Source organism: Sphaerodactylus townsendi, linkage group LG12, assembly GCF_021028975.2.
Source record: "Sphaerodactylus townsendi isolate TG3544 linkage group LG12, MPM_Stown_v2.3, whole genome shotgun sequence".
Classification (NCBI taxonomy): Eukaryota; Metazoa; Chordata; class Lepidosauria; order Squamata; family Sphaerodactylidae; genus Sphaerodactylus; species Sphaerodactylus townsendi.
Window position 1 is genome coordinate 50,247,884 of NC_059436.1, and position 24,861 is coordinate 50,272,744.

General features: G+C 43.5%; 1 protein-coding gene across 4 annotated transcripts in view; it reads left to right on the forward strand.

The window, feature by feature from the left end:
• The first annotated feature begins 6,618 nt into the window (after positions 1-6,618).
• GOLGA2 (golgin A2) overlaps positions 6,619-24,861 on the forward strand; it is a 59,972-nt gene continuing 41,729 nt past the window's right edge. The window contains exons 1-8 of one of the 4 annotated variants that reach the window (XM_048512760.1): positions 6,619-6,710; positions 13,334-13,456; positions 14,011-14,091; positions 17,829-17,957; positions 18,980-19,023; positions 21,139-21,202; positions 23,951-24,010; positions 24,365-24,445. In XM_048512760.1, coding sequence (XP_048368717.1) covers positions 6,663-6,710; positions 13,334-13,456; positions 14,011-14,091; positions 17,829-17,957; positions 18,980-19,023; positions 21,139-21,202; positions 23,951-24,010; positions 24,365-24,445 — 630 coding nt within the window. In that variant the 5' untranslated portion in view covers positions 6,619-6,662. The remainder of the gene's footprint in view (positions 6,711-13,333; positions 13,457-14,010; positions 14,092-17,828; positions 17,958-18,979; positions 19,024-21,138; positions 21,203-23,950; positions 24,011-24,364; positions 24,446-24,861) is intronic. The other 3 variants (XM_048512761.1, XM_048512764.1, XM_048512762.1) reach the window with 3 other exon arrangements.

Sequence of the window (24,861 nt, forward strand, 5' to 3'; positions counted from 1 at the left end):
ACAACTGTTTGCAAGTGGATTTTGCTATTCCGCACAGCTTCAAAGAGCACTGAAAGCAGTTTGAAAGTGCATTATTCTGCATGTGCAGAATGAGCCCAAGTGTCACCGACTGACCAAACAAACACGTTTACAGTTTAATTCCTTGCACGGTTTATTCGGAAGAGACCCCACTTCTCAATTAATCGCAGCTGTGAAGCTTAATCTTTCCCATGTCTGCCTAGAAATCTTCCGTCTCATGAGTAAATCTAAAAAGCATCCAAATCTAAACAGTATCTAAATTTAAACAGCAAATGCTGGCAGGGGCTGATGGGAATCGTAGTCCATGGACATCTGGAGGACCAGAGTTGAACCCCCTGCTGTAAAACAAGGAGGTGGCTGTACTCTTCATTGAATTAAAAAGTGAAAGAAGTAATGATAACATTCTGGTTTTTTTTTAATCCAATAAAGTTTGGCACTAGTGAAAACAAGATTGGCTGGAAAGAATTTGGTGGGTGGCATTCTGGAAATGGGAGCCCTGTGAAATCATAAGTACATAAGAACATAAGAACAAGCCTGCTGGATCAGACCAGAGTCCATCTAGTCCAGCTCTCTGCTACTGGCAGTGGCCCACCAGGTGCCATTGGGAGCTCACATGCAGGATGTGAAAGCAATGGCCTTCTGCTGCTGCTGCTGCTCCTGAGCACCTGGTCTGCTAAGGCATTTGCAATCTCAGATCAAAGATGATCAAGATTGGTAGCCATAGATCGACCTCCTCCATAAATCTGTCCAAGCCCTTATTAAAGCTGTCCAAGCCCTTATTTAAAGCTATCCTTTTTAAATCCAACCACGTCCCTCTTTAGGAGCGCCATTATTCCACACAGTCTCTATTTCATAAACAGTACAGTACAGTAAACCTTTATTAGGCATAAAACTATTTCATAAAACTATAAACATTAGCTGCTGATGCACCATACTAAGTTTACTGCAGAATCCGAACATATCAATGGATGTCTCAAGTAAGCAAGCCAAGCCCAAACCCCTCTGCAAAGACAGGATGGGGAACCATGAAGACCCAGAAAAAATTAATTGGGAATTCTGAGTATGAGAAGTTCTGTTTTGCTTTTAAATGTCATGGGAAAAGGGAAAGATCATACCTGTATTTCAGATGTTTTCCTATGAACTGTTGTTTTTATTTTAAAAAACAGACTGTCTTACCTTCTGACAGGAATTAAAAATTATATATACAGGTTGTTTGAAAGTTTATCTTAACTGGGGCATTTTTCTTTTCAGCTGTTTTTAACCGCGTTGCTGTTTTATCGTTAGTGAGCGATGGCTGCATTTCTTTCTGATGTTCGATATTTATACTCGATGCCTTTAAATGTTTCTTTCTTTTACTGTATGCTACCTTGAGTGTTCCTGAAAACCGAAAACCGGAATAGAAATATTCCAAATGGAATAAGACAAAATGTAAATATAACTGATTTTCAGCGTGGAGGGATTATTTTGTACAGAAGGGTGTGTCGTCATTACGTGAGCCCCACCTGCAGTTTAAATTGTGAAGCCCAGGGACAGACGCTCACACATGCAAGAGCAGGGAATGAGAAATGAGAAAGTTTCTCTAGTAAAATGGAGCACACCACTTCAGACCGCAAGGTGGTAGATTGCATCTCTGATTGTGCCTTTTTGTTACCGCGCTGCTCAGGGTAACACTTTCCTTGCTCTAGAGCAGGGGTAGGGAACCTGCGGCTCTCCAGATGTTCAGGAACTACAATTCCCATCAGCCTCTGTCAGCATGGCCAATTGGCCATGCTGGTAGGGGCTGATGGGAATTGTAGTTCCTGAACATCTGGAGAGCCGCAGGTTCCCTTACCCCTGCTCTAGAGTATCCTTCCGCTCTCGGCAGCGCCCAGGAACTCCAAGCAAGACCCTCGACAAGCGCTCTCGGATATACTCTAAAGAGATTTATTGGAGATGCTGACCTAAGTGTCAGCACCTCCCTTTCCGCACACAAACACTGCGCTGCCTTAGCAGCCTTACAATCCCTTGGCAGTACACTTTCTCCCGTCGGGAGCCCGGAGAACCAAAGCACAGATGTCCCACCACCATTCAAAACAACCAATCATCTTCATTTGCAACATGCAGGAACCAATCAGTGTCCGATATGCATCCTCTTCTCAAGTTTTCCTCTCTGCGCCAGAGCAGTGGCGTGAGGCGAGATGACGTGTCCGACTGGGGGGACAGGCACAAAGGTTTTCTTCCCAGGTGTCCGGGGGGCAGGAAGCAAAGAGCGAATGACGTGAGTCCCTCATCCAGTGCCTGCTGACGAGATTAGGCAGGGCAAGGCACTTCGGCTGAGGTTTCCCTTTGTCCGTGTGCATCAGGGGACTTTACACGTGAATGGGATAAGTCCGGGTGGGGCAGAGATGGCTCTCTGCCCTGGGCCAAGGAGGTTCCATACAAGCACAAATACAGGGAAACTTACAAATCCTATTTCTACCTAATACAAATCAGTTCCTACCTAAACAAATACAAGACAGAAATAAATTTTCCAATCGTTTTTAGTTCAGACATAGTCCAGGAGCGGGATTCTCTCCTGGCTCCGCTATCATTTTCATTTTAAAAAAAATTGCAAATACAAAACCAGTCTATCAAGTTTACACGTTTACCTCTTTGGCTGTTAAAACGAACCCTTGCTAATCTGGAATTTAGTGAAGGCTCCCTCGGATGCAGGGTTGCCAACTCTGGGTTGGGAAATTCCTGGAGATTTTGGGGTTGAAACCTGAGGGCAGCAGGGTCTGGGTAGGGACTTCAGTGGGGGATACCTAGGCCCCTTCCGCACATGCAGAATAATGCACTTTCAATCCACTTTCACTGCACTTTGCAGCTGGATTTTACTGTGCGGAATAGCCGAATCCATTTTTAAACAATTGTGAAAGTGGATTGAAAGTGCATTATTCTTCATGTGCGGAAGGGGCCCTAATCAGGTTTATGAACGGAGGCTTACTTCTAAGTGGCAATTTTCTCCAGGTGGACTGAACTCTGTTACCCGGAGATTGGTCGTACTACTGGGAGATCTCCAGCCACAGCCTGGAAGCTGGCAACCCTACTCAAATGTTATAAACTCCTCATAGCCACCACAAGGAGGATTTTAATTCCCACGCACTCACAGACCCAATTTTTCTGCCGTTTAACAATCCTGAGAAGTTGCTGGATGACCTATGGGGAAAGTTAGGTGTTGCCACCTGTTCCTGCCATTTTCCCAATGTGTAAATAGGGGGTCTCTTAGCTGTTTCAGTTTAGGCAAACAGTGTGAGCAAAGAATGGCGAACTCCAGGTTGGGAACATTTTGGAGATTTCGGGGTGGAGCCTGGGAAGTGAAGAAATGTTCTTTTGGGCTTACCTTTGTAATACCACTCCTAATACCTCTGTGTGCAAACGTTTAATAATGACTCAAAGGCCTAGCTATACCTGAAATACCTGCTGCTGTGACTGCACAGAAATTTCGTCGCCATTAACAGATCTGGCTGCTAGTAAATGCTTCTCTGGCCTGATAAAAACGGAATACTTTTTAGTAATTGTTTGAATGTGGAAATCCCTTATAATATTATTTGGCCAGAAAACAATGTACAATAGTTTGGAGGGACAAATGCCCGATCAGAAAAAAAAAGATCTTGAAAGTACTTCAAAGCGTCTGATGAGAATGTGGACAGTACTGGCAGAAATGAGCATTTTTGACAGGCTGCGATCAGAAACTTGGGTCTCCTGCTGATCTGCCACCAAGGACATCTTAGAGACTTTTCCCTGTGAACTCCACCATTCAAAATGGTGCACAATAGTTACAGCAAAGATAGGGGAACTGGGTTATGACAGTGACTCCTTCAATATAGCTCATTCCGCACATGCCGAATAATGCATTTTCAAACTGCTTTCAGTGCTCTTTGAAGCTGTGCGGAATGGCAAAATCCACTTGCAAACAGTTGTGGAAGTGGTTTGAAAATGCATTATTTTGCGTGTGCGGAAGGGGCCTATGCTAACCTTTACTGAAACTTTTGCCCTCATTAAAGAGAGGCTGTTAGCAATGGACTATCAACAACTGCAGAGCTTGGCAAATAAATCTTGTTCACCAACGAATATGTCAATTCCTTTCACGCAGGGATACCCAGCCTATTATATTACAGCACTCACAAATCCCATACACAGGAGGGCCTATATGCTGGCTAGATTTTACATCATGCCATCTCCGCTACATAGAGGAAGACTTAAAGGTCTTCCAAGCGATAAGAGGTTCTGTCCCTGTAGCATAGGACAGCTGGATTCCATCCCACACATTCTCCTGAACTGCTTATTACATCAAGAACTCCGATCCAGTTTGTTATCCCAAGTTATAGACTCTATGATTGATTATACTGAATCAGATAAAGTAGTTATGCTTTTAAACTGTCAGGATTTTCATTGTTGCCTTATAGTGGCAAAGTTTTTGTCAGAAGTTTGTAAACTGAATGTATGACAAACGCGAAGTTTTTTATTATTCACTTTTAACTGGAACTGTATTTTTTTATATTATCGTGTATATGCCAATAAAGGCTTATTGAATTGAGACTTTTCCCTGACAGAAAGATTAATTCCATCTACTCAACTGTGGCTACACTCTAACAATGCCACCCTAAGCAAGTCGATTTAGAATCCTAATCAGGTTTATGAACGGAGACTGACTTCTAAGTAAAAATTCTTAGTAAAGTCAATAAACTATGATCAGGAAGAAACAGACAGTGTTTTGCACCTATCCAAGTGCCTTATGCCTTTTCCAAAAGAAACACTGGTTATGTTATGTATGTATGTATGTATGTATTTATTTTATTAAATTTCTATGGCTGTAAAATATGCAGTGCAAGAATATGCCATGCAGGAACACACCATCAAAGCACCTGTAACAGATGGCCATCCAGCCTCTGTTTAAAAACCACCAACTCTTTGAGGCAGTATATTCCACTGTTGGGCAGCCCTTATTGTCTGGAAGTTCTTCCTCATATTTAGATGGAATCTCTTTTCCTTTTTCTTGAATCCATTACTCCTTGTCCTAGGCTCGTTCCGCACATGCAGAATAATGCACTTTCAAACTGCTTTCAGTGCTCTTTGAAGCTGTGTGGATTGGCAAAATCCACTTGCAAACAGTTGTGAAAGTGGTTTGAAAACGCATTATTTTGCGTGTGCGGAAGGGGCCTGGAGCAGCAGAATCCAAGCTTGCTCCCTCTTCAACAAGACATCCCTTTAAATATTTAAACATGGCTATCATGTCACCCCCTTAATCTTCTCTTCTTCAGACTAAACATAGCTCCCTAAGCTGCTCCTCATAGGACATGGAATCCAGACCTTTTACCATTTTGGTCGCCCTCCTCTGGACACCTTCCAGTTAGTCAACATCCTTCTTGAATTGTGGTGTCCAGAAGTAGTCACAGCATTCAAGGTGAGCTACTGCTAGATTGATTTGAAATTGGTTGACTGACTGAACCCCAAGCGTGCTCACCAATGGCTTATAAACAACATACAGGAAGGAAGGAAGGAAACCCCCAAATCTAATCACTCCTGCCCCACTATAATAATAATAGTAAAAAAGAAAGAAAAACACACATTTTAAAAGGGATTTTTTTCTTAGAAAAATGTATTTATTTTACACACATATATACAACATACAGGAAGGAAAGAAAGAAACCCTCAAATCTAATCACCCCTGCCTCACTATAGTAGTAATAGTAAAAAAAGAACGAAAAACACACATTTTAAAAGGGGTTAAATAGGAGCAGCAGTGGCGTAGGAGGTTAAGAGCTCATGTATCTAATCTGGAGGAACCGGGTTTGATTCCCAGCTCTGCCGCCTGAGCTGTGGAGGCTTATCTGGGGAATTCAGATTAGCCTGTACACTCCCACACACGCCAGCTGGGGGACCTTGGGCTAGTCACAGCTTCTCGGAGCTCTCTCAGCCCCACCTACCTCACAGGGTGTTTGTTGTGAAGGGGGAAGGGCAAGGAGATTGTCAGCCCCTTTGAGTCTCCTGCAGGAGAGAAAGGGGGGGGATATAAATCCAAACTCTTCTTCTCTTCTTCTTCTATAGTAATAATAGTAAAAAGAAAAGAAAGAAAAACACACATTTTAAAAGGGATTTTTTTCTTAGAAAAATGTATTTATTTTACACACATACACATATAAACAACATACAGGAAGGAAGGAAAGAAACCCCCAGATCTAATCACCCCTGCCTCACTATAGTAGTAATAGTAAAAAAAGAAAGAAACACACACATTTTAAAAGGGATTTTTTTTCTTAGAAAAATGTATTTATTTTACATATATACAGGAAGGAAAGAAACCCCCAAATCTAATGTCCCCTCCTCCACTATAATAATAATAATAATAATAATAATAATAATAATAATAATAATAATATTTCAAAGGGGTTTTTTTCCTGACGGGGCGGGACTGAGGAGGAAAAGGGCGGCTACGAAAAGGCGGGAAAAGACCCCCACGCAGGCCTGTCATTTCCCCGCCCCGCCCCGCCCCGCCCCGCCCCTCGAGGCCGCCATCGCGGCGCGTGCGCAGTTCGCGGCCCCTCCGGCCCGCTTGTCTCCTCCTTCCCGCCCGCCCCTTTCCCTCCCCCGCCGGGCTGACGTGGCCCGGGCCCGGCTCGGACATGGCGGACGGGAGCAGGCAGAGCAAGCTGGCGGCGGCCAAGAAGAAGGTGAGCGGGCAGCGGCCAGGCGGGGCGGGGCGGCTTCCCTCAGGCCCGGCAGCGGCGGGTCTCCGCGCCCTCCTGGGAGGGACACCCCCCCCCCCGGGCCTCGGCACGCCCCCGGCGCCCGGGCCTAGGCTTGTGGTGGGCAGGCCCGGTTGCTCCTTGCAAGGGGCGGGGGGTGGAGTGGGGTCGCCCCCTGGCAGCCCTTGAGTGGCCCCCCCCCCCTTATATGCACCCAGCGAGGGGGTTGCAAAATGCCCCCATTGAATGCACCCAATGAGGGAAGCAGGAAAACCTCTTCCGCGCTGTGGGTTTAAATATCCCCAGCAAACCCCTTGAATGATGATTCTGCTCTATGCCCCATATAAGGCTGGGGGTGTGGGGAGACCTTTGTTTCTTGCTTGGAAGCGCATCCCTGTATGGCTGTGGGGGCTATGGGGCTCCCCACCCCCCCCACCCCCTTCCTAAACAGGCTAAATGCGCCCTTTTGTGTCTGCTGGAACCTTTTAAATTTAGGTTTAATGCCTTGAAGCCAATACCTGGAATGGAATACTTCCAGGTATTCCATACTTGGAACAGGAACCCCCCCCCCCACACACACACACACATATAGGCTTGGTGGAGGTTCCCTTGTTAAATACCACAATTGCATCTCTTCAATTGCTGGGAACTGAAAGGATTGTGTTCCCTCTCCACCCCACCCACATGTGGTGGGAGAGCCCCCCCCCCTCCCCAACGCCAACCTTGAGAGACTCCCTTCATGAAGATTTAGTGGGGAGAAAAGGCAGACTTCTGTCTATGACAGTGGTGGCGAACCTATGGCGCTCCAGATGGTCATGGACTACAATTCCCATCAGCCCCTGCCAGCATGGCTAATTGGGCGTGCTGGCAGGGGCTGATGGGAATTGTAGTCCATGAACATCTGGAGCGCCATAGGTTCGCCTCCACGGGTCTATGAACTATCCTAGGCACGTGCTTTTAAATGCCTGATATCTTCCCTACCACTGTGAAGGGGGGGGGGGCAGGGAAGAGATAATGGACTCTTTATTGCTAAATGCATTTGATGCAAATTTCGAATGTGTGGAAGAGGGTTTATTTCTGTTGCCATTCCCAGCACCCCATTCCCTTTTTTGTTGTTGTTGTTGTTAAGTTTTGTTGAGCGGTTTCAGGAAGTTATTTTTTTTTTATACTTTTTAAATGTTATGTGTAGCAAACACAAACACCAAATGCTTTTTAAGGAACCAGGAGGTTGACTTAAACGTCACAATCCATCTTCTGATTCCTCTGTCTGGGTTGTTGGAGATTTGCTGAGCTACACACTTCCCCTGTGCACTTGCTGGCCAGTTTATGGATTCTAGGTATGGCACAGTCCAAAGCACTGGAGGGCTAAAGGATGGCTTCCCAAGCTTTGCACCTCATTTGTGTTGGAGTTTGGAGGAGTCTGTGCACATGCATTGGGTCCTGTAAGAAGTGCCAGTATTCAAATAAAACTTAGGCTGATTCCACATGGGCCAAAAACAGCAGTGTGAAAACGGTATGAAAATGGTTTAAAAGGGTTTAAAATGGTGTAAAAGGGTTTATACTGTTTTCACAATCAAGCCACACCAATTGCTTTTTTGGCCTTACGTGCTGAACGCAGCCTTAGTGTAGCCTCGCATATTTTAGCAGAGGAATGTTCTCAGGCAAAGTCCAGCAGCTGCCACTTGTATGCCCTGTCTCTTTGACTTTGATTTGAAAGAGGTGGATGGTGACAACTCCCCAAATGCCACTGTACTTGCACGCTGGTTGTGCAAAGCTTCCTAGAGTGGTCACATGAACTTGCAGTGCCATCTTGGATGTGTTATAACCCCGCTGCCGTAGATGGCTTTTGAAATTTGTCATTGAAAATCTGCCTGTGGCAAAAATGAGGCAGTGATATCTCCAAGATTAGTCTTTATGCCCACAAGGCTGCTGTAGAATGAATATTTACAGGCATTTGACTCTCCGTTGCCACAAGAGCAGTTGCTGTGTGCCATACGCTGGTCAGCTGTTGTGCGTCCCAGGAGGACCGCATTGGCGTCAGAGGAATTCTGCCTCAGATAACCGAAAAGCAAAGGTGTAGTCTTGCTGTAGTTGTATCTAAGTTGTCTGTCCCCCATTCAGTAGTAAATAAAGACTATCACACATTCCAGTCTCAAGAGGCCAAATCTTTGTAGGAGTCAGGTGTGGTGAAGGCATAATCCTTGTTGATATTTCCTTTTATTTATCATTCATTTATTGAATGAAAGAGGCACCCTACATTCTAACAGAAGGCTATTTTAGAAATAGTTTCTCAGATTTTTCTGGAAGTAGAGGCTTGCCTACCATAGGGGTTGCAACAGAGGATAGTGTAGGGCTGGGGCCCCCAGTGTGGTGACTGGGTGCTACTGTGCTTGTGGGTACCAGACAACTGCCAAGTGTTTTTTAGGAAGTGGGTGGGGCCAGACAGGTTTTGCTCAACAACACTTCTGATTGACAGTTGGAGATTGGATTGGGTGTGCTGATTTTTTCTAAACCCTGCTTTAGCAGCAGCCTTCACTATAGCGCAAGAAGCTCCTTTGTGTAACTGAAGTTAAGCTGTGGCAATAATTTTGTGGCTAGCTTCTCTTCTTGTGACAGCCATTTTGTTGCTGTACCCTCCATGCCATGTCATAATTCCAACTGTGCCCACAGACTGGAAAAGGTTGAGGACCCTGCTGTAGGGTTATAAATTGGTAGCACAGGAGGTGTTCCCAGAGCCTGTCAGAGTTTGTTGAGATTTGGAATTAGACCTAAATGCAATTTCATCTCATAGTCTGATGAAATTTGAATGCTGCACCTTAGCACTGATTATTTGTTTAAAAGCATATTATAAATTGTATGCAAATTATCCAGACAAGCCTACAGAATATTGAAAAGTTACTAAAAGCAAGTGTAGTACAAAGTTCAAAGTGTCAAAGGAAGCAAAATAGTTTGTCCAGTAGCTTGGCTACAGGTTTGTGCGGAAATAAATGCCAGGTTTAGACCACAGATTCCATTTTAACCCTGAACAGTCAAACTTGAGTTTCTAATTATTCTATCAAAGTTGAGAAGCTTTGTTAAAATATACCTATGGGTCAGTTATAACTTAGAGCAGAATTTATGACTTACACCTGGCAAATCAGGATTGAATTCCATGGACAACTGGTTAGGAGTGTACTCTGTTAAGTACAGAAGGAATTACTTCCAAGTAGAACGCATAGAGGATTGAGTAGCCAACCTCACTGTATGTATAGAGATCTGGATGTCTGATGTTTCCGGTTCTCCTGGGATTTAGATCAGAAGAACCTGAAGTGCTGGTTTTGTTGGCTTTGATGTTGATGCTTTCAGTGAAACTGCTCACGTTCAGTATGTTTGTGGGTTTGCTGAAAAATGATAGTCTAGATAGATTTACTGCAGGGAGTCAAAGTCAAACACAACAAAATGTGGGAGTTCTATATTGGGGGTCAGGAATGCTGGTGAATCAACTCAGTTTGAATTAGGCTCTAGGGCAGGGGTCGGCAACCTTTACCACCCAAAGAACCTTTTGGACCTGTTTTCCACAGCCCCAAAGATCTACTGAGCCAGAGAGGCGGCTCCGCATGGAGCCACTTCCGATTCGGCCCCTCCACTCACCTTTCCCTCCAGCACTGCTCTGGAGGGACACGCCCACGCTACCCTCCAACCTCCAGGCCATGCGGAGCTGCAGTATAAGGCTGAAAGAGCCACATGCGGCTCCAGAGCCACAGGTTGCAGACCCCAACTCTAGGGAAATACAGGTTGTCCCACAGCTTTAACAGTCGTAGGACAAGTTCTGCATTTTATATGTTGTGTATATGCATGATATCTAATCCTTAGGACTCAGCGGAGTTCATATATACACTTTGGGCAGAGGTGGCGTAGTCCTGGCACTGAATGCTTTTCAAACAGCAGTGAGTTCACTTTCTCCCATATGAAACTGCCTGTATTTCAAGATCTTTGTCATATGTTCTGCTCCATGTTCTGAGATGTGGCTAGGCCCTAGGGCCTTCTTGTTAGTATCGCTGAGTCTGTGAAACTACCTTCTCCAGAAGGTTCACAATTGTCCTTTTTAAACAGTTTCTAGATGCCCAGAGAGACTCAGCGTGGTATAGTGGCTAAGGTGTCAATCTAGGATCTGGGAAACCCAGGTTCCAATTCCCAATTTACTACGGAAACTTTGTGGGCAACATTACCGGGTCACATATGCTCAGCTCCACCCGAAAGCAAATATTTGAACGAGACCTCCACACTACTAGATGAGGTGGAGCAGCAATGGCGTAAGCTTCCATTTCTACCTATTTGCCATAACAACCCTCGTAAGTCAGCTATGACTTGACGGCAAATAAAAGATGTTCAGAACATCTGGTTACATTTCAGAGGGCTTTTGAAGGTATAGGACTTTGCTCTGTAGCTGGTGGTTTTGTTCCTCAGTATTTTGCATTTCTGTGTTGGTGCTTTTAATTGCTGACAGTTATTTCTTTATTTGTATTGTGGATTTTATAATTTGTTAGCTGCAATAGTGATTGAGGCCCAGCACTTTTCACTATGTATTATAGCATTGCACATCTCTGAAAACCCTCCTTTTCAGTCCAAGGCAAATGACAAAAAACAGAGGATTATCATGGCCTTGATGTATTGTCAGAAATGATTGCTAATGGACTGCCTTTAGGTTTGTGGGTCAAAAGATGTTGAAGTTTTCATGATGGCAGTAAAAGTTAGGAAATAATAAATCTGTAGGAAAGTTGATATAGGTCACTTACTAGCAGAAGGTACAGTATATTTGGGGCCTAGAATTTTGAAGACATAATCACAAAAGTTGGTTTTGAGGCACCAAGTGCCTTGGTGTAGCAAAGTAGTACCTTGAGGAGTGCCTTGGTGTAGCAAAGTAGTACCTTGAGGAGTGCCTTGGTGTAGCAAAGTTGTAGTAGGCATTTGTATGGACCCCACCCCATGATGGAACATTAAAGCCAGTACTTTATTGTCAACTACTTTTCTATTGGTATAGTGTTTAAAACACGTTGCACTTTTACATGATTTGTGAAATGAAATAACAAAGGAAAATATGTAAACAATCCTCTGGCAAAATACTCCTGTGGAGATTGGTTTAGTCTTCTGTTCGGGTTTTACTTCATTGCATTGTGAAGAAAATAATGTCATTCTTAAATGAATGGCAGTAGATCTTTTTCTTTCTTTCGGTGATGCAGTAGTTTTATCCTAGGTTATCAGTGTGATTATGGAACACAAATGAGAAGAATGTTTAACACGAAGTAGTTTTGTGTTAGTTTGTTTAATACACGTACTGAGAGACTGAAACAATAATCTCCAGTTTATCGGTGACTGGCCAGGCAATCAGAACTTCTGTTTTGACCACATAAATCTGGAGTGGATTTGGACTTGTGGGGTTGGGGAGAAGCAGTCCCACTCTGCTTATTAGCTTCTGTCACCTTTGTGTAGCTCTTAGAATGTTTTTAGTTTTTAGAATCCTAATTATGGACATTTATTTTATCTAACATTTTCATCTTTCTATTTTGATGCTGTAATATTTGTACATTCCTTTTATTAGCAAGCTCCTTCTAGCAAAGGTCTTGAGTACAGCAGAATTAAACCAAACACATGACAGGGAAAATATTGCAATACTTAAAACTCATCTTGCTAGTTCTTTAGGGAAGCCACTATTGTTTAAAAATGGCAACAGTCTGGGTTATTTCTGGGTCTGAATCTGCTAGCAAGAAGGATACCCAGGACTCAACAGGAAGCTGACATTTGATCCAGATTGTCATAATCCTGAAATCTGTATTGGACCATTGGTGACAAAACTCTATTCCTCCAGATGCAATACAACAGAAGTGATTTGAAAATGGAGCTTTAGCAAATTGTCCTTCCTATATCCTATATCTTATGGCTACGTTACCCTAAACACTAGTTTTTTTATAAGTACTTAGTTGGTTTCAGAGGCACTGCAGATGTTCGCAGAATCTATACCTGGTGGTTTTGCAACTTCTGAACTTACAATATTAAACTTGCTGAAAGTCTCTACCAACCTCTGTGTGTGGTCTGAATAGTACTGTTGACCTGTAGTAGGCATTACATTTTGCCTTGCGCATCTACATCTTTTGTTGCAGTTAGGGTTTCAAGATCAGTCAAGCTGAACCCAAAATGTTGTCTAAAACAGGACCCGCTAACCTTTTTGAGCCTGAGGGAACCTGTGGAATCCTGACAAGATGTGGTGGGCATGTTCACAAAAATGGCTGCTGCTGCAGGTAGAACAAACTACAAAATGTCAGGAAAAGAGTTGGTGAGCACCTTGGCGCCCACGGGCGTCATGATGGGGATCCCATCCTAAAATCTTGAAGTGTTACCAGATACAAAACAAGGCTTAAACACTCCAGTAAGTTTTGTGTATTGTGACTGTATGCATTTAGCTAGTAATTATTCTGGAAAATATACCACCACCAGTAAAGTCCAGCCAGCATTCTTGGTCCTTTTTCCTAATCATCTTATACTAGAACACAAAATGCAACTTATTATAGTTCTTAGTTTGGGGTGTGGAAGGTTTACCTAGTTGCATTTCAAGTTTTTCTTCCATTTCTCAGCTGAAAGAATATCAGCAGAAGAATAGTCCTGGATTAACTGCTGGAGCCAAGAAGAAACGTAAAAGTAAAGATGGAAGTAGACCGGAGACTCCAACTAACGACGGCAGGGAGTCTCCTGAAAACGTGAGTGGCTTTCTGTCTTCTCTGTTCTTCTGGTTCTCCTCGGAGGTAAAAGTTGAAAGTTGTAAGAAATTGAACATGGTGATATGTTTCTCCCTTGTGCATTGGTAGGACAAATAAGGTCAGGTGGACTGCAGAAAAAGACTTTTTATTTTATAGCTGTATTCTGGGCAAACTGGGGACGTTTTGGGATTTGCCTTTGGGGTGAATGTTGCTTCCTGACCCTAAGCAGATTACTTGCACGTAAATTCCATTAATTTCAGAACTAACAGCCTATCTAGGCCGAGGGCCACCATATGCCCAACAGCTCATGGACTATACTCTCATTTGCCTGCCAGCATGGCCAATTGGCCATGCTGGCAGGGGCTGATGGGAATTGTAGTTCATGAACATCTGGAGGGCCATAGGTTGGCCACCCCTGATCTAGATGTTCTTAGGATCTTAGCCAGTATCCTTTTTCTTGTTCCTCTGGTTTCAGGAGTCCCATTGGATCATTGCTCTCCTTCTGTCCCTTTTCTCAGCTGTTTCTCTCCCCCCTTTTCTTTCCCCTCCTTTAGATTCAGAACATTCTGAAGGTGCTGGTGTCAGACTTTAACCGCTCCAATGGGGTAGCCATACCTTCATTGGACAAGAGGAAGGTGAGGCAGCATTCAGAATCTGTCCGGCTGTTTTGCTGTCTGTACTGCATGCGTCAGATCCTGCTTAACAATGAGGGATTTCTTAAAAAATAAAACAGTGGGTGGGTGGGTGGAATAGAAGCTCATTTTGGGATGTTTGTTTCAGCTATGTGACTGTTGTTTCTATCATTAACAGAGACCTATTTTTAACCTGGTTTTTTTTTTCTTCTTGCTCTTCTGTTTGTTTTCCTTGACTTGGTTCAGGTTTCAAGTATGAAGAAGGGAAGTGCCTTTCAGTTTTTAAAGATAGCTTTGCTTAGAGCAGTTGCTTGGCAGTAATTTCAGGCATCTCTGAGGGGATTGGGTATAGAGAGCTGCCCCCATCTTTTCCTGTTTCGAGGTAGATAGTAACTAAAGGCATTATTTCCTGTAGACTACAGGCCGAATATGACTTCTGTGCTTGTGATAGTCTTTTCTCCATGTAAGTGATTTTTTGGGAAGCATTTCACCACAAAGGGCGAGTCCTTACTCATCTCTAATAAAACTTTTGGCCTGGTGGATGAGCTAGATGGTTATTCATGCCGGCTCATGTTCTGACAGGTGATGGAACTTGCACAAGTGAAATAATATGTATATTCAAATATGTCTAAGCAGGAAGTTAGAATTACTTTGAGTGTTTATAGGTTCTGGTTGTCTTCATATTCCTTGTATTTTCAAGGACTTCTGACGTGTATATGCGTTAGGAGAAATAGGCACATATTTTGAGTTGATGTCACTAGTCCAGATTCCATTTGTTTCATACAAAATACTAGTGTTAATAGGAACCCAGAAATAAAGGTTTATTTTTAGTATCCACAAAAGGTAATTTTACATTTGTGGGAGCCATTTAAACTAGGAGCTTCTATTCCATTTGTATTTGATGGCCAACCGAACTGTAATGGTTGCAGGAACAAAAAAGTAGAATCTGTGTTGTGGTCGATAATTCGCTCTGGTTATTCCTTTTGAGCCTGTTATAGATGAAATGTAATCTCGTGTTGGTTGTTGTGGGTATTCCAGACCATGTGGCTGAGGTCTGGTAGATCGTGTTCCTAACATTTCGCCTGCATCTGTGGCTGGCATCTTTAGAGGTGTATCACAGAGAAGTTCACAGCGACACTCAGACGGTTGGTATTTCAGGTGTATCATTAGAGGGAAAATCTGTTACACACTGTAACAGACTTCTCTCTGTGATACACCTCTGAAGATGCCAGCCACAGATGCAGGCGAAACATTAGGAGCAAGATCTACAAGACCACGGCCACACAACTCGGAAAACCCACAACAACCAGTTGAATCTAGCTATGAAAGCCTTTGACACTACATTAATCTCATGTTGTTCTGATGGGAACCAGTTCAAACACCAAGCATAAGAAAGTTCTCTGCCCAGCATCTCTATGATCGGCGAATTTATAATCTCCAGATAAGCAACCATATTTTTTTCCTGCCAGCATGGCCAATTGGCCATGCTGGCAGGGGCTGATGGGAATTGTAGTCCTTAACATCTGGAGTGCCAAAGGTTTGCCACCGCTGTCCTATGAAGTTGGCCAGCCTGTCAGAAAATGTGTGTCTGCCATCTCAAGAATGATATTTCCAAAGGCCTTTGAAGGTTTGATCCTGAGATATCGAAGTCTAGTCCCAGCTTAACCATGAGAGTCACTAAGGCCCCTTCCGCACACGCAAAATAATGCGTTTTCAAACCACTTTCACAACTGTTTGCAAGTGGATTTTGCTATTCCGCACAGCTTTAAAGAGCACTGAAAGCAGTTTGAAAGTGCATTATTCTGCAAGTGCGGAATGAGCCTAAGCTTCAGTGCTTTCAGCAGTAACATTAAAATAACCTAGATCTGTGTTCTGGGGAAGAAGAAGAGTGTATTGATCTTTGTCTTCAGGACAGTAAACAAGGAAAGAGTTGGTCTTTGTCCGGTAACAATAAACAAGGAAAGAGTTGGTCCTTGGTATAAGGCGTGAATTTTTGTTTGCCCAGTGAAGACATTTGACCTCAGGATACTAAACATGTTGATAGAACTGATGCTTCAGGCTAACTTTGGCGGTGTGCTGCCGTAGGATGACAGGCTGGTATCTGTTATTTAGATGATGAGATACAGTGGATGGGGTGCTTGAACCCATGTCCAAGTTTTCATTTTGTCAAGTGTGTACTTGGTAGCTTTGCTGTCCTGCCCAAATGGGAACAACATTAATCTATGTAATACAAGGGGAGGAAAAATAAGATAACGGTGAAACATTGTGCACACTAAAACTATAAGTGATATTGTCTGAGATGACTTTGATACAAAAGTTCTGTTAGGATGCTACTGTTTTCACTCGGGGCACTTTCGCACATGCAGAATAATGTACTTTCAATCCACTTTCACAATTGTTTGCAAGTGGATTTTGCAATTTCGCACATTAAAATCCAGCTGCAAAGTGGATTGAAAGTGCCTTCGAACCTGCAGCAAGCAAGATGCAGAGTTTTTGCTCTTTCTTGTTGATAGAATGCCTGATTAAGACACTGACCTGGGATGTTTGTTTGATACTGCTGTTGTGGAAAAGATTAATGCAGGCCGCTGAGCTAGTTCTTGTGCTAGTGCGTTCTAATGTAAGTGGGGCAGTCAGTACCAACTCTTCCCCTGGGGCTGGGTTTAGTCTGGGCAGAAACTCACCAATCTTTGAGGGCACAACTTGTAAATTATGATGTGTCCAAGACAAGCTGGGGTATCAGAACTTTCACATTAGAAACAAAATTGTCTTCTTTTTGCTTGAGGCCTGTTGCATGCCACAGATCTGAGATATTTTTGTTTGTGACTTTGCTTTTATCACTTGGGCTAGTCTGTTGCATTATTGATCAGGATTGTCCACAGGTTGTCACCACGTGCATCTTTTTATAAACTGACATGCTTTCTCTCCCATACGCTGAGGCAGTATATTAGAATGAAGATTGAAAGTGCCTATTATTTTGGGATAAGGGTGCCAGTCATTCTAGCAGCATTTAAACATGTGTTAAGGAATAACAATTGTAATCACACAGTGGGGGCATAACAACAGCCCAGACTGGAGAAGGGACCATTCATTTTTTTAGGCTTCAGAAGCATAGAACTTCTTCCATGACCTTTCTAGGACTGAGTACAGTCTGCTCCTTTTCAGCCTTTTGATCTTATGTTATTTAAATAAAAATCATACTTGGGGTTAGCAGGTACCAGTTCAGTGAGACTGAACAGGCAATCTCTCTTTCCCTTCAAGGCGAATATATATTTTTGGTGCTAGTTCCTGGTTTTCTTGCCCTAAACGTTATGTGCAACACCTTAGGAGAGATGTTTTTCTTCCACCTAACTCCACTTGTTTAGCCACTAACTCATTTTCTTCCATTCCTCCCAGATTGCTCTTTTTCATGGACAAGTGCACTTTGTAAACGTAAACAGTCAGTACAGCACTATCCTGCTTTAGCCTGGTCATTGTCCTCAAAGAAAATCTAGTCCATGCATAATGCCAAAGCAGACAGAGTGGAAGTATTAACGTTTGCAGGAAGCCCCCACAAAACATTGGAAGATTATGTAATTCTAAAAACTTGATGGGTATCACTTTGTTCAGGAGAGAGCACTGGCACGTTCCACGTACATTTAAGGTTGCCAAATGCTTGCAGAAATTCTTTTGTGCGCATGTGCTTGGTTGTCTCTCTCTCACCTGCATGGCGCTTGTAATCCTTGTGGTATGTTTTGTGACAGGCATACTGTGATGGTGGTGTTTCCACTCATAATGCTGAACAACTTGCTGCTGGTGTCCCCACGTTGTCTAACAGCAACAGTGTGTCTAGCTCTGCCGCTCCAGGTCCTGCTAGCATGCATCTGCCACAGGTTTGTGCGTGTTTGCGTCACCAGTACTGAACACCAAATAGTGGGTTTTGTAAGTTATTCTCAAGCAAATTGAGCATGAGTTGATGGTAGCCCAGGCTTCCCAAAGGGTTAATTGTGATGCAGGTCAACTGAGAAAGGAATAGGATCCACAGGTACACCAAGAAAACTAAGGTGCATGATCCACTCATTTGAACCAGGGGGCATTCATTGAAAATGCTGGGGGGAAGAATTAGGACTTATAAAAGGAAACACTTCTTCACGCAACGTGTGATTGGTGTTTGGAATATGCTGCCACAGGAGGTGGTGATGGCCACTCACCTGGTTAGCTTTAAAAAGGGCTTGGACAGATTTATGGAGGAGAAGTCGATCTCTGGCTCCCAATCTTGATCCTCCTTGATCTGAGATTGCAAATGCCTTAACAGTCCAGGTGCTCAGGAGTAGCAGCAGCAGCAGAAGGCCATTGCTTTCACCTCCTGCACGTGAGCTCCCAAAGGCACCTGGTGGGCCACTGCGAGTAGCAGAGTGCTGGACTAGATGGACTCTGGTCTGATCCAGCAGGCTAGTTCTTATGTTCTTATGTTGTTAGGCACAATGTCATTGGAAGAGGTCATTTGTTCTAGATCCATAGCAACATGGTTCTTTTTTCCAGTGGCCTGCAGGCTCTTCATAGAAATACATGAACAGCAGATTTCATTTAAAAAACAAAAAACCCCTCTGTTTCTATTTCGTGTGCTTTTTGATGTTTGAAAATGTGTTGATTGAAACTCTAGATAAAGGAAATCCTTTTCAGCTCTAGTTTTGTTTATTGTTCTGGGGCTTATTCAGGTCTTCTCGAGGGATAAATATAGAATAGAAAAAGCAGGATGTGTCAACCAGCCCATTTTATGTTAAAGAAAGTTATCTGTGGTTTACATTTTTTAAAAAAAATAAATTTTATTCAGGTAAATTATCTGTGGTTTACGTTAATGTGTATGTATGGACAGCTTTTTTGTGATAAAGTTATCCCTCTCTTTATTCATTAGATCTGTGATTCTGATATTCATGCAAATGCCTTGGAGGAAAATAGGTGAGAGTCTTCTTTTTGCACTTTTTAAAAATTATTGTTCCTACCACCCTCAAAAGTAAGGATTGCAAACATGTCATGTCATTTTATTTGTTAGCCATAGGCCAGGGGTAGGGAACCTGCGGCTCAAGAGCCGCATGCGGCTCTTCTGCCCTTGCACTGTGGCTCTACAAGCCGAGCTGGCGGCCCCATCCTGGCCCACCTTGCAGGCAGCAGGACGGGTGCACCAACTGCCCACGGTCGGCTGGTCCGCACCACGGGCTTCCCCTCTCGCCCGCCCCGTTGGAGCGGGGCGGGCGCTTTCCCGGCGGCTGGCGAGGCTGAGCCACTGGCTTCATCCTTGCCCGCCCTGCAGGCAGCAGGGCCGGCGCATCCATGTGCTTCTCAAAATGAGCGGAGTTCTGAGACATATTTTAAATGTCAAAAATTATTTGCGGCTCCAAGTGTTTTCTTTTCCCGTGGAAAACGGGTCCAAATGGCTCTTTGAGTGTTAAAGGTTCCCTACCCCTGCCATAGGCCATACAAACAATGCCAGCAATTACACATGTGAATTACATAAGAGGTTAGCACCAGTAATTATACAGCATAAGACAAAATTAAAATCATAACAACGTTAGCATCTTATGATTATGACTATACACTAACACAATTGCTCTCCTTCCTTTTAAACTTAATCGATAAGAACAATAAAAGAGGCCACTTCCTGAGTGATTTCTGTAAAAGCATCGGCCACAGGAAAACACAATTTATTTTCCTCAATATCTTTCAGTTTATCTAATATGTTTGTAAGATATTTATTTCTGATATGGAAGTATGGAGGGCAAGATATTACATAATGCAGAGCATCCTCTATCTGGCCAGAACCACAAATACAAATACGTTGGTCGATTGGCTTATCTGCGTATCTTCTATTTAAATAGTTAGAGGGAAAGGATTGAAATCTAGGGCTAGTAAAAAGCCTTTCTTAGATTTGCATTTGTGAAATTATAGCGATAGTGGGCCAGACATTTGTGTTTCTTTATCCTGAAAAACCAGGGAGCAAAATTTGAAGTTGTGGCACTTTCTTAATCCATATGGGCATTTTTAAAAAATAGTTTCTTGTATTTTACTAACTGTCCAGTCCTTGATACAATCTAGTGGGGATATCTCATAGAGATTTAATAGTGTATGTGATTGTTGTTCCCGCATATTAGTTTGATTCCTGTAACCTAAACAGAGACTGGCTAGATGTTCCTGAGATAGACCTGTTAATCTTTTATAGTGTAAGAGCAGCCTAAGATGAATTCTTGTTTTTATTGCTGGAACACCAGTTTCTAAGTGGAGCAAACAGGCTGGTGTGGAGCCTGGGAGACCTTGTGAGATTTCAGCTCCATAAAGAACTTCAGCAATTGTTTTTCCTTGAAACATTTTTAGGACTGGGGGGTATAATTGACCCCCTTTAGTGAAGAAAAATTTTAATAATGAGTTTAGAACGAGTTGCTATTGAAATTTTTTCTTTTATTTGTATACTCCAGGATAGGGAAGTGTAGAAAACTATACCTAAGTATTTATAGGTTCCAAGTTGTTTAACTTGTTGTCCAGTAATCTGCTATTTAAGTGTCTTTGTTCTCCTTCGAAAGACCACTATCTTTGTTTTGTTGTCATTTATATTTAGTTTGTTGTTTTTATGATATGTCACCAATTGGTTTAGCATCCTTTTAATCCCTATTTTGGTGAAAGAGAGGGCAGCTATATCATCTGCGTAAAATAGGAGGGGGAATCTTTCTCCCTTCATGCTATGGAGGAAAAAATTCTGTAGATTTTAGGCCCGATACACAGTCGACATAGAAGTTGTACAGAAATGAAGTCAATAGGCAACCCCGTTTAACTCCTTTCTCTAAGGGATTTTGTCTGTTAACAAGTTCTTATTTCCAAACCTTATTCTGGTAGTTTTATTTGAGTGTAGTTCTTTCAAGATTATGATCATTCTCTTATCCATATTTGATTTTTCCAATTTAGACCAAAGTATATCTCTATAGAGTCAAAGGCCAAGGAAAGGTCAATGAATGCTACAGATAAAAGTAAGGATTGTATCACCAGATTCTCTTATTAAAGATACACATCTTGCTCCTTTTCAAGGTCCCTCTCCTTGACAGAAAGTCTCCGCCAGCTTTCTGAGCAGCTTAATGGCATGGTCAATCAGGTAACAGCCAAATTCTACTGGTTTGTCCTATTTAATTATTCTTACAACCTAGTGGGGGCTGAGTAGCTGGCTCAGGAATTTTCTATGATCCCTGAGGAGTTTGGTGCCAGATGTGTAAATGCTGGAAACCAGAAGCTATTGCTTTGGAGTTTATCATGCGATCAGTGGGAAAAACATGTGAATGGGCTAGAGCTGTACTCCAGAGATACTATTGGTAACTCATCAAATGCACTGTTGCAGTGAGTGCTTGTATGTGCCAAATTCTTCCTCTTTCTGCTTAGAACAGGGATGGCCAACCTATGGCACTCCAGATGTTCATGGACTGCAATTCCCATCAACCCCTGCCAGCATGGCCAATTGTTCATGCTGGCAGGGGCTGATGGGAATTTTAGTCCATGAGCATTTGGAGTGCCATAGGTTGGCCACCCCTGGCTTAGAAGCTCACATCCCAATCAGTTGCAGAAAAATCACGAAGTGTCCTGTGGTGCCTTAAAGGCTAAGGTCACACTGGGAGGTTGTGTTTGTAGTAGTAGTAAAACTTTATTGTGTTTGGCCAAAGGCCTTCACAATATAGAAAAGTAGGAAGAAAAATACAAGCGAACAAGATTTAACATTGTAACATATGTTGACTCTCGCATCATCTTTCATTAATAAAACATTTTCAACCACTCAGAGTAGATGTTTTCTTTATAGACTCTCTGGCTCTAATTTTCCTTGCTGCTAGTGCAAAGAGAACTATTCTGTAGGACACAGAAGGGTCAGTAGAAGACTATAAGTATATCAGTTTATCAGAATCTGAGGCAAGATCTCCTGGGATTATCATCACAGTAAATTTGTTCCTCTGCATAAAGTGGATAATCTAAAACAGTGTTTCCCAACCTTTTCGAGGTCAGGGTATCCTTGACCTCACTCTTCATATCTCACGGTACCCCTGCCGCCACCCCCCACCTTCCCTTCCCATTGCCCCTGCTTGCCACACCCCCCACCTTCCCCTCCCAGGGTGAAGCACTGGGGGTGGGGGTGGCTGCTGACCTTGTGACAGGCCCTGCCCCATGGGCCAGCTCCATGTCCTTGCTGGCGCTGGTGGGAGACACCACAAAAATGAGGGAGGGGGGCAGTAGTGTTGCCGCGGTACCCCTGGGGCATGCTCACGGCACCCCAGGGTACCAGGGAACCCTGGTTGAGAATGGCTGATCTAAAATATGAGGGAGATTTTTGACAGTCTATTTAATTGTCAGTTTTTCTGTTTCAGCTCAGTCTGTGTGAGTGAACATCTTTCGTCTCCACGCAGCCTGATCGTTGCATTTAGAGTCTTCCCCTGTAGCAAACAGTTCTAAGGGTCTTTCTGTGTGGCATGGAATAATTGTGCTGGACTTACTGATGCTTGTGGCATGACGCTTCTCAGTCCTCTTTGCTCTCTCGCAGACGAGAGGAAGAAAAAAAAATGTAAATGAAACAGCTGTGTCCTAAAGGGCCCTGTGTCAGCAAATGACCTTCAGATGTATTTTAGCTTCGTGTTTCTCTGATTCTGAAGGAACGCCATCTTGCTGTGAAGGGACGGCCTCTTTGAAATTCATGTTGTTACCCAAAATGGTGAGACGCAACGACCCTCTTTGGTTGGGGAAATTAGCTACAGAGCGCAAGGTCGCCTAGCGTGGCTTAAGGAGCGTTGGGTAACTTTGATCGATATATTGACTGTGTTTACGGGTTTCAGCTCACTATAAGAAACCAGCAGAGAAAATAAATTTCTTTTTAAAAGGATTTTATTAAGATAATAAGAAATGGAATAAAACAAAATCTCACTCACTTACTGGGGGTAAAAACACACACATACAAGGTTTCCTAGGTTGTAATTTAGAGGTGAAAGACAGGTTTTGGATATGTAGAGAGAAGGGATGGGGCATCAAAGATTATATTTACCAGTCTTGTAGGGAATGTCCAGGAGACAAGAGACCTAATGGCTAGGCACTGTTGGAACAATATTATCAAGCACCATGGTGGTGTGATAATATTGAACACCTGACTGGGGTCTGGGGTGGGCTTTTATAGGGAAAAACATGTCTTGGGGCAGGGGAAATCCTTTAACAAAGGATTTCTCCTGCTGTTCCAAGGTGAGGTAATAGAGTGTCAGACCATTGACCTGGTGGCTGACCCATTGCCTCGATGGGTTTTGCTGGCTGTTGGACAATAATGACTCTTAATGGGTGTTGCAGTTTAAATGGTCACAAGGATGACGACTCAGAGGAAATATTAAGAAATATAGACAAAAGAGAACTGGTTTCGCCCAGGTGTGCTGTTGTTCATATTCAAATGCTGTTTCCTGCGTATGTGCCACGCATGAGGGGTGTGTGTGTGTGTGTGTGGGGGGGGTCATTTAGGCATTCTTGCCCACAAGTTCAGACACAGCCCCAAGATGGAGTTTCAGGGCACTGTTCTGCCAGGTCTGACAGGGCAGCATTCCAGGAGAAAGACTATTCTCTCCCCCTCTGCACCTGCTACAGGTCAGGTTGGATACAATGTTGGCATGTACATACAGTACATATTGCCGTGGTGGCGAACCTATGGCACTCCAGATGTTCATGGACTACAATTCCCATGGACATGCTACAATTCCCAATTGGCCATGCTGGCAGGGGCTGATGGGAATTGTAGTCCATGAACATCTGGAGTGCCATAGGTTCGCCACCACGGGTTATATTGTATGCACCCAGTTACTTGGTAGGATGACAAATACCTACTCTTTTGCAGCCTACATCCTATGTGAATGGGGAAAGTTCCACGTCTTCCACGGATATGAAGGAGATGGCGGTAAGGATGCAGCCTTGGCTCTTTTGTCAGTGAGCACTTTACCTGCTGTGGACGTGTTCAGCAGGAGTTGACCAGATGCTGCCTCACGAACCCTTTTTAAAGGGCCGGGGGCATCAAGTCAGGGTTAAAGGAAAGGCTCTTGCATGATCACCAGATAGTTCCAAGTGGTCTTTGAATGGGGATTAAGCTTTCCTTGTTCCATTTTGGAGACTTTTTTGGGGTTGGAAAGGGACAACGCAGAAGTGCTCAACGGTGATATTGATTATTTCCTATCCTTTTGTTAATGATTTGCCTTTTCTCCCCTCTGACACTCCCTTCCTCCTCTTCTTCCTGCTGTCTGCATGTGCCCATCAGACCCGTTACCAGGAGCTGGCAGTAGCCCTAGACTCCAGCAATCTAACAAACAAACAACTCAGTACAAAGATAGAGGAATTGGTAAGAAATGACTAGACCAATCTGTTTGGCCTTGCCTTGCCTTGCTGCTCCTCTGTGCTCTCTGGGTGTCTGCAAGGGCCTGGGTTCTTTCACAGTGCCACAAGGAAAGGTGCTGCTTGCAAAAGGGTTGACAGAAACACCAAGTCTGTGTTTGCTGATTTTTCGGGTTTCAGGTGTTCACTTGGATGGAAGGCCTTGGGTAATCCTCGGAAGGGTGCATGATCTCTTTCACATTTCAACAGCTAAATTTGTAGAGGATGGGAGAAGGTAGATATTTCTGAATCTGCATGCCCCCATAGATGGATGGGAATCAAAGCAAAAGTACAGAGTGCCTTGATAGCCAAGAATACGCCCATCCGCAATTGGAGAGGGTGGGCTACGAGAAGCATGCTAGAAGCAAATGTTAACAGAGAACA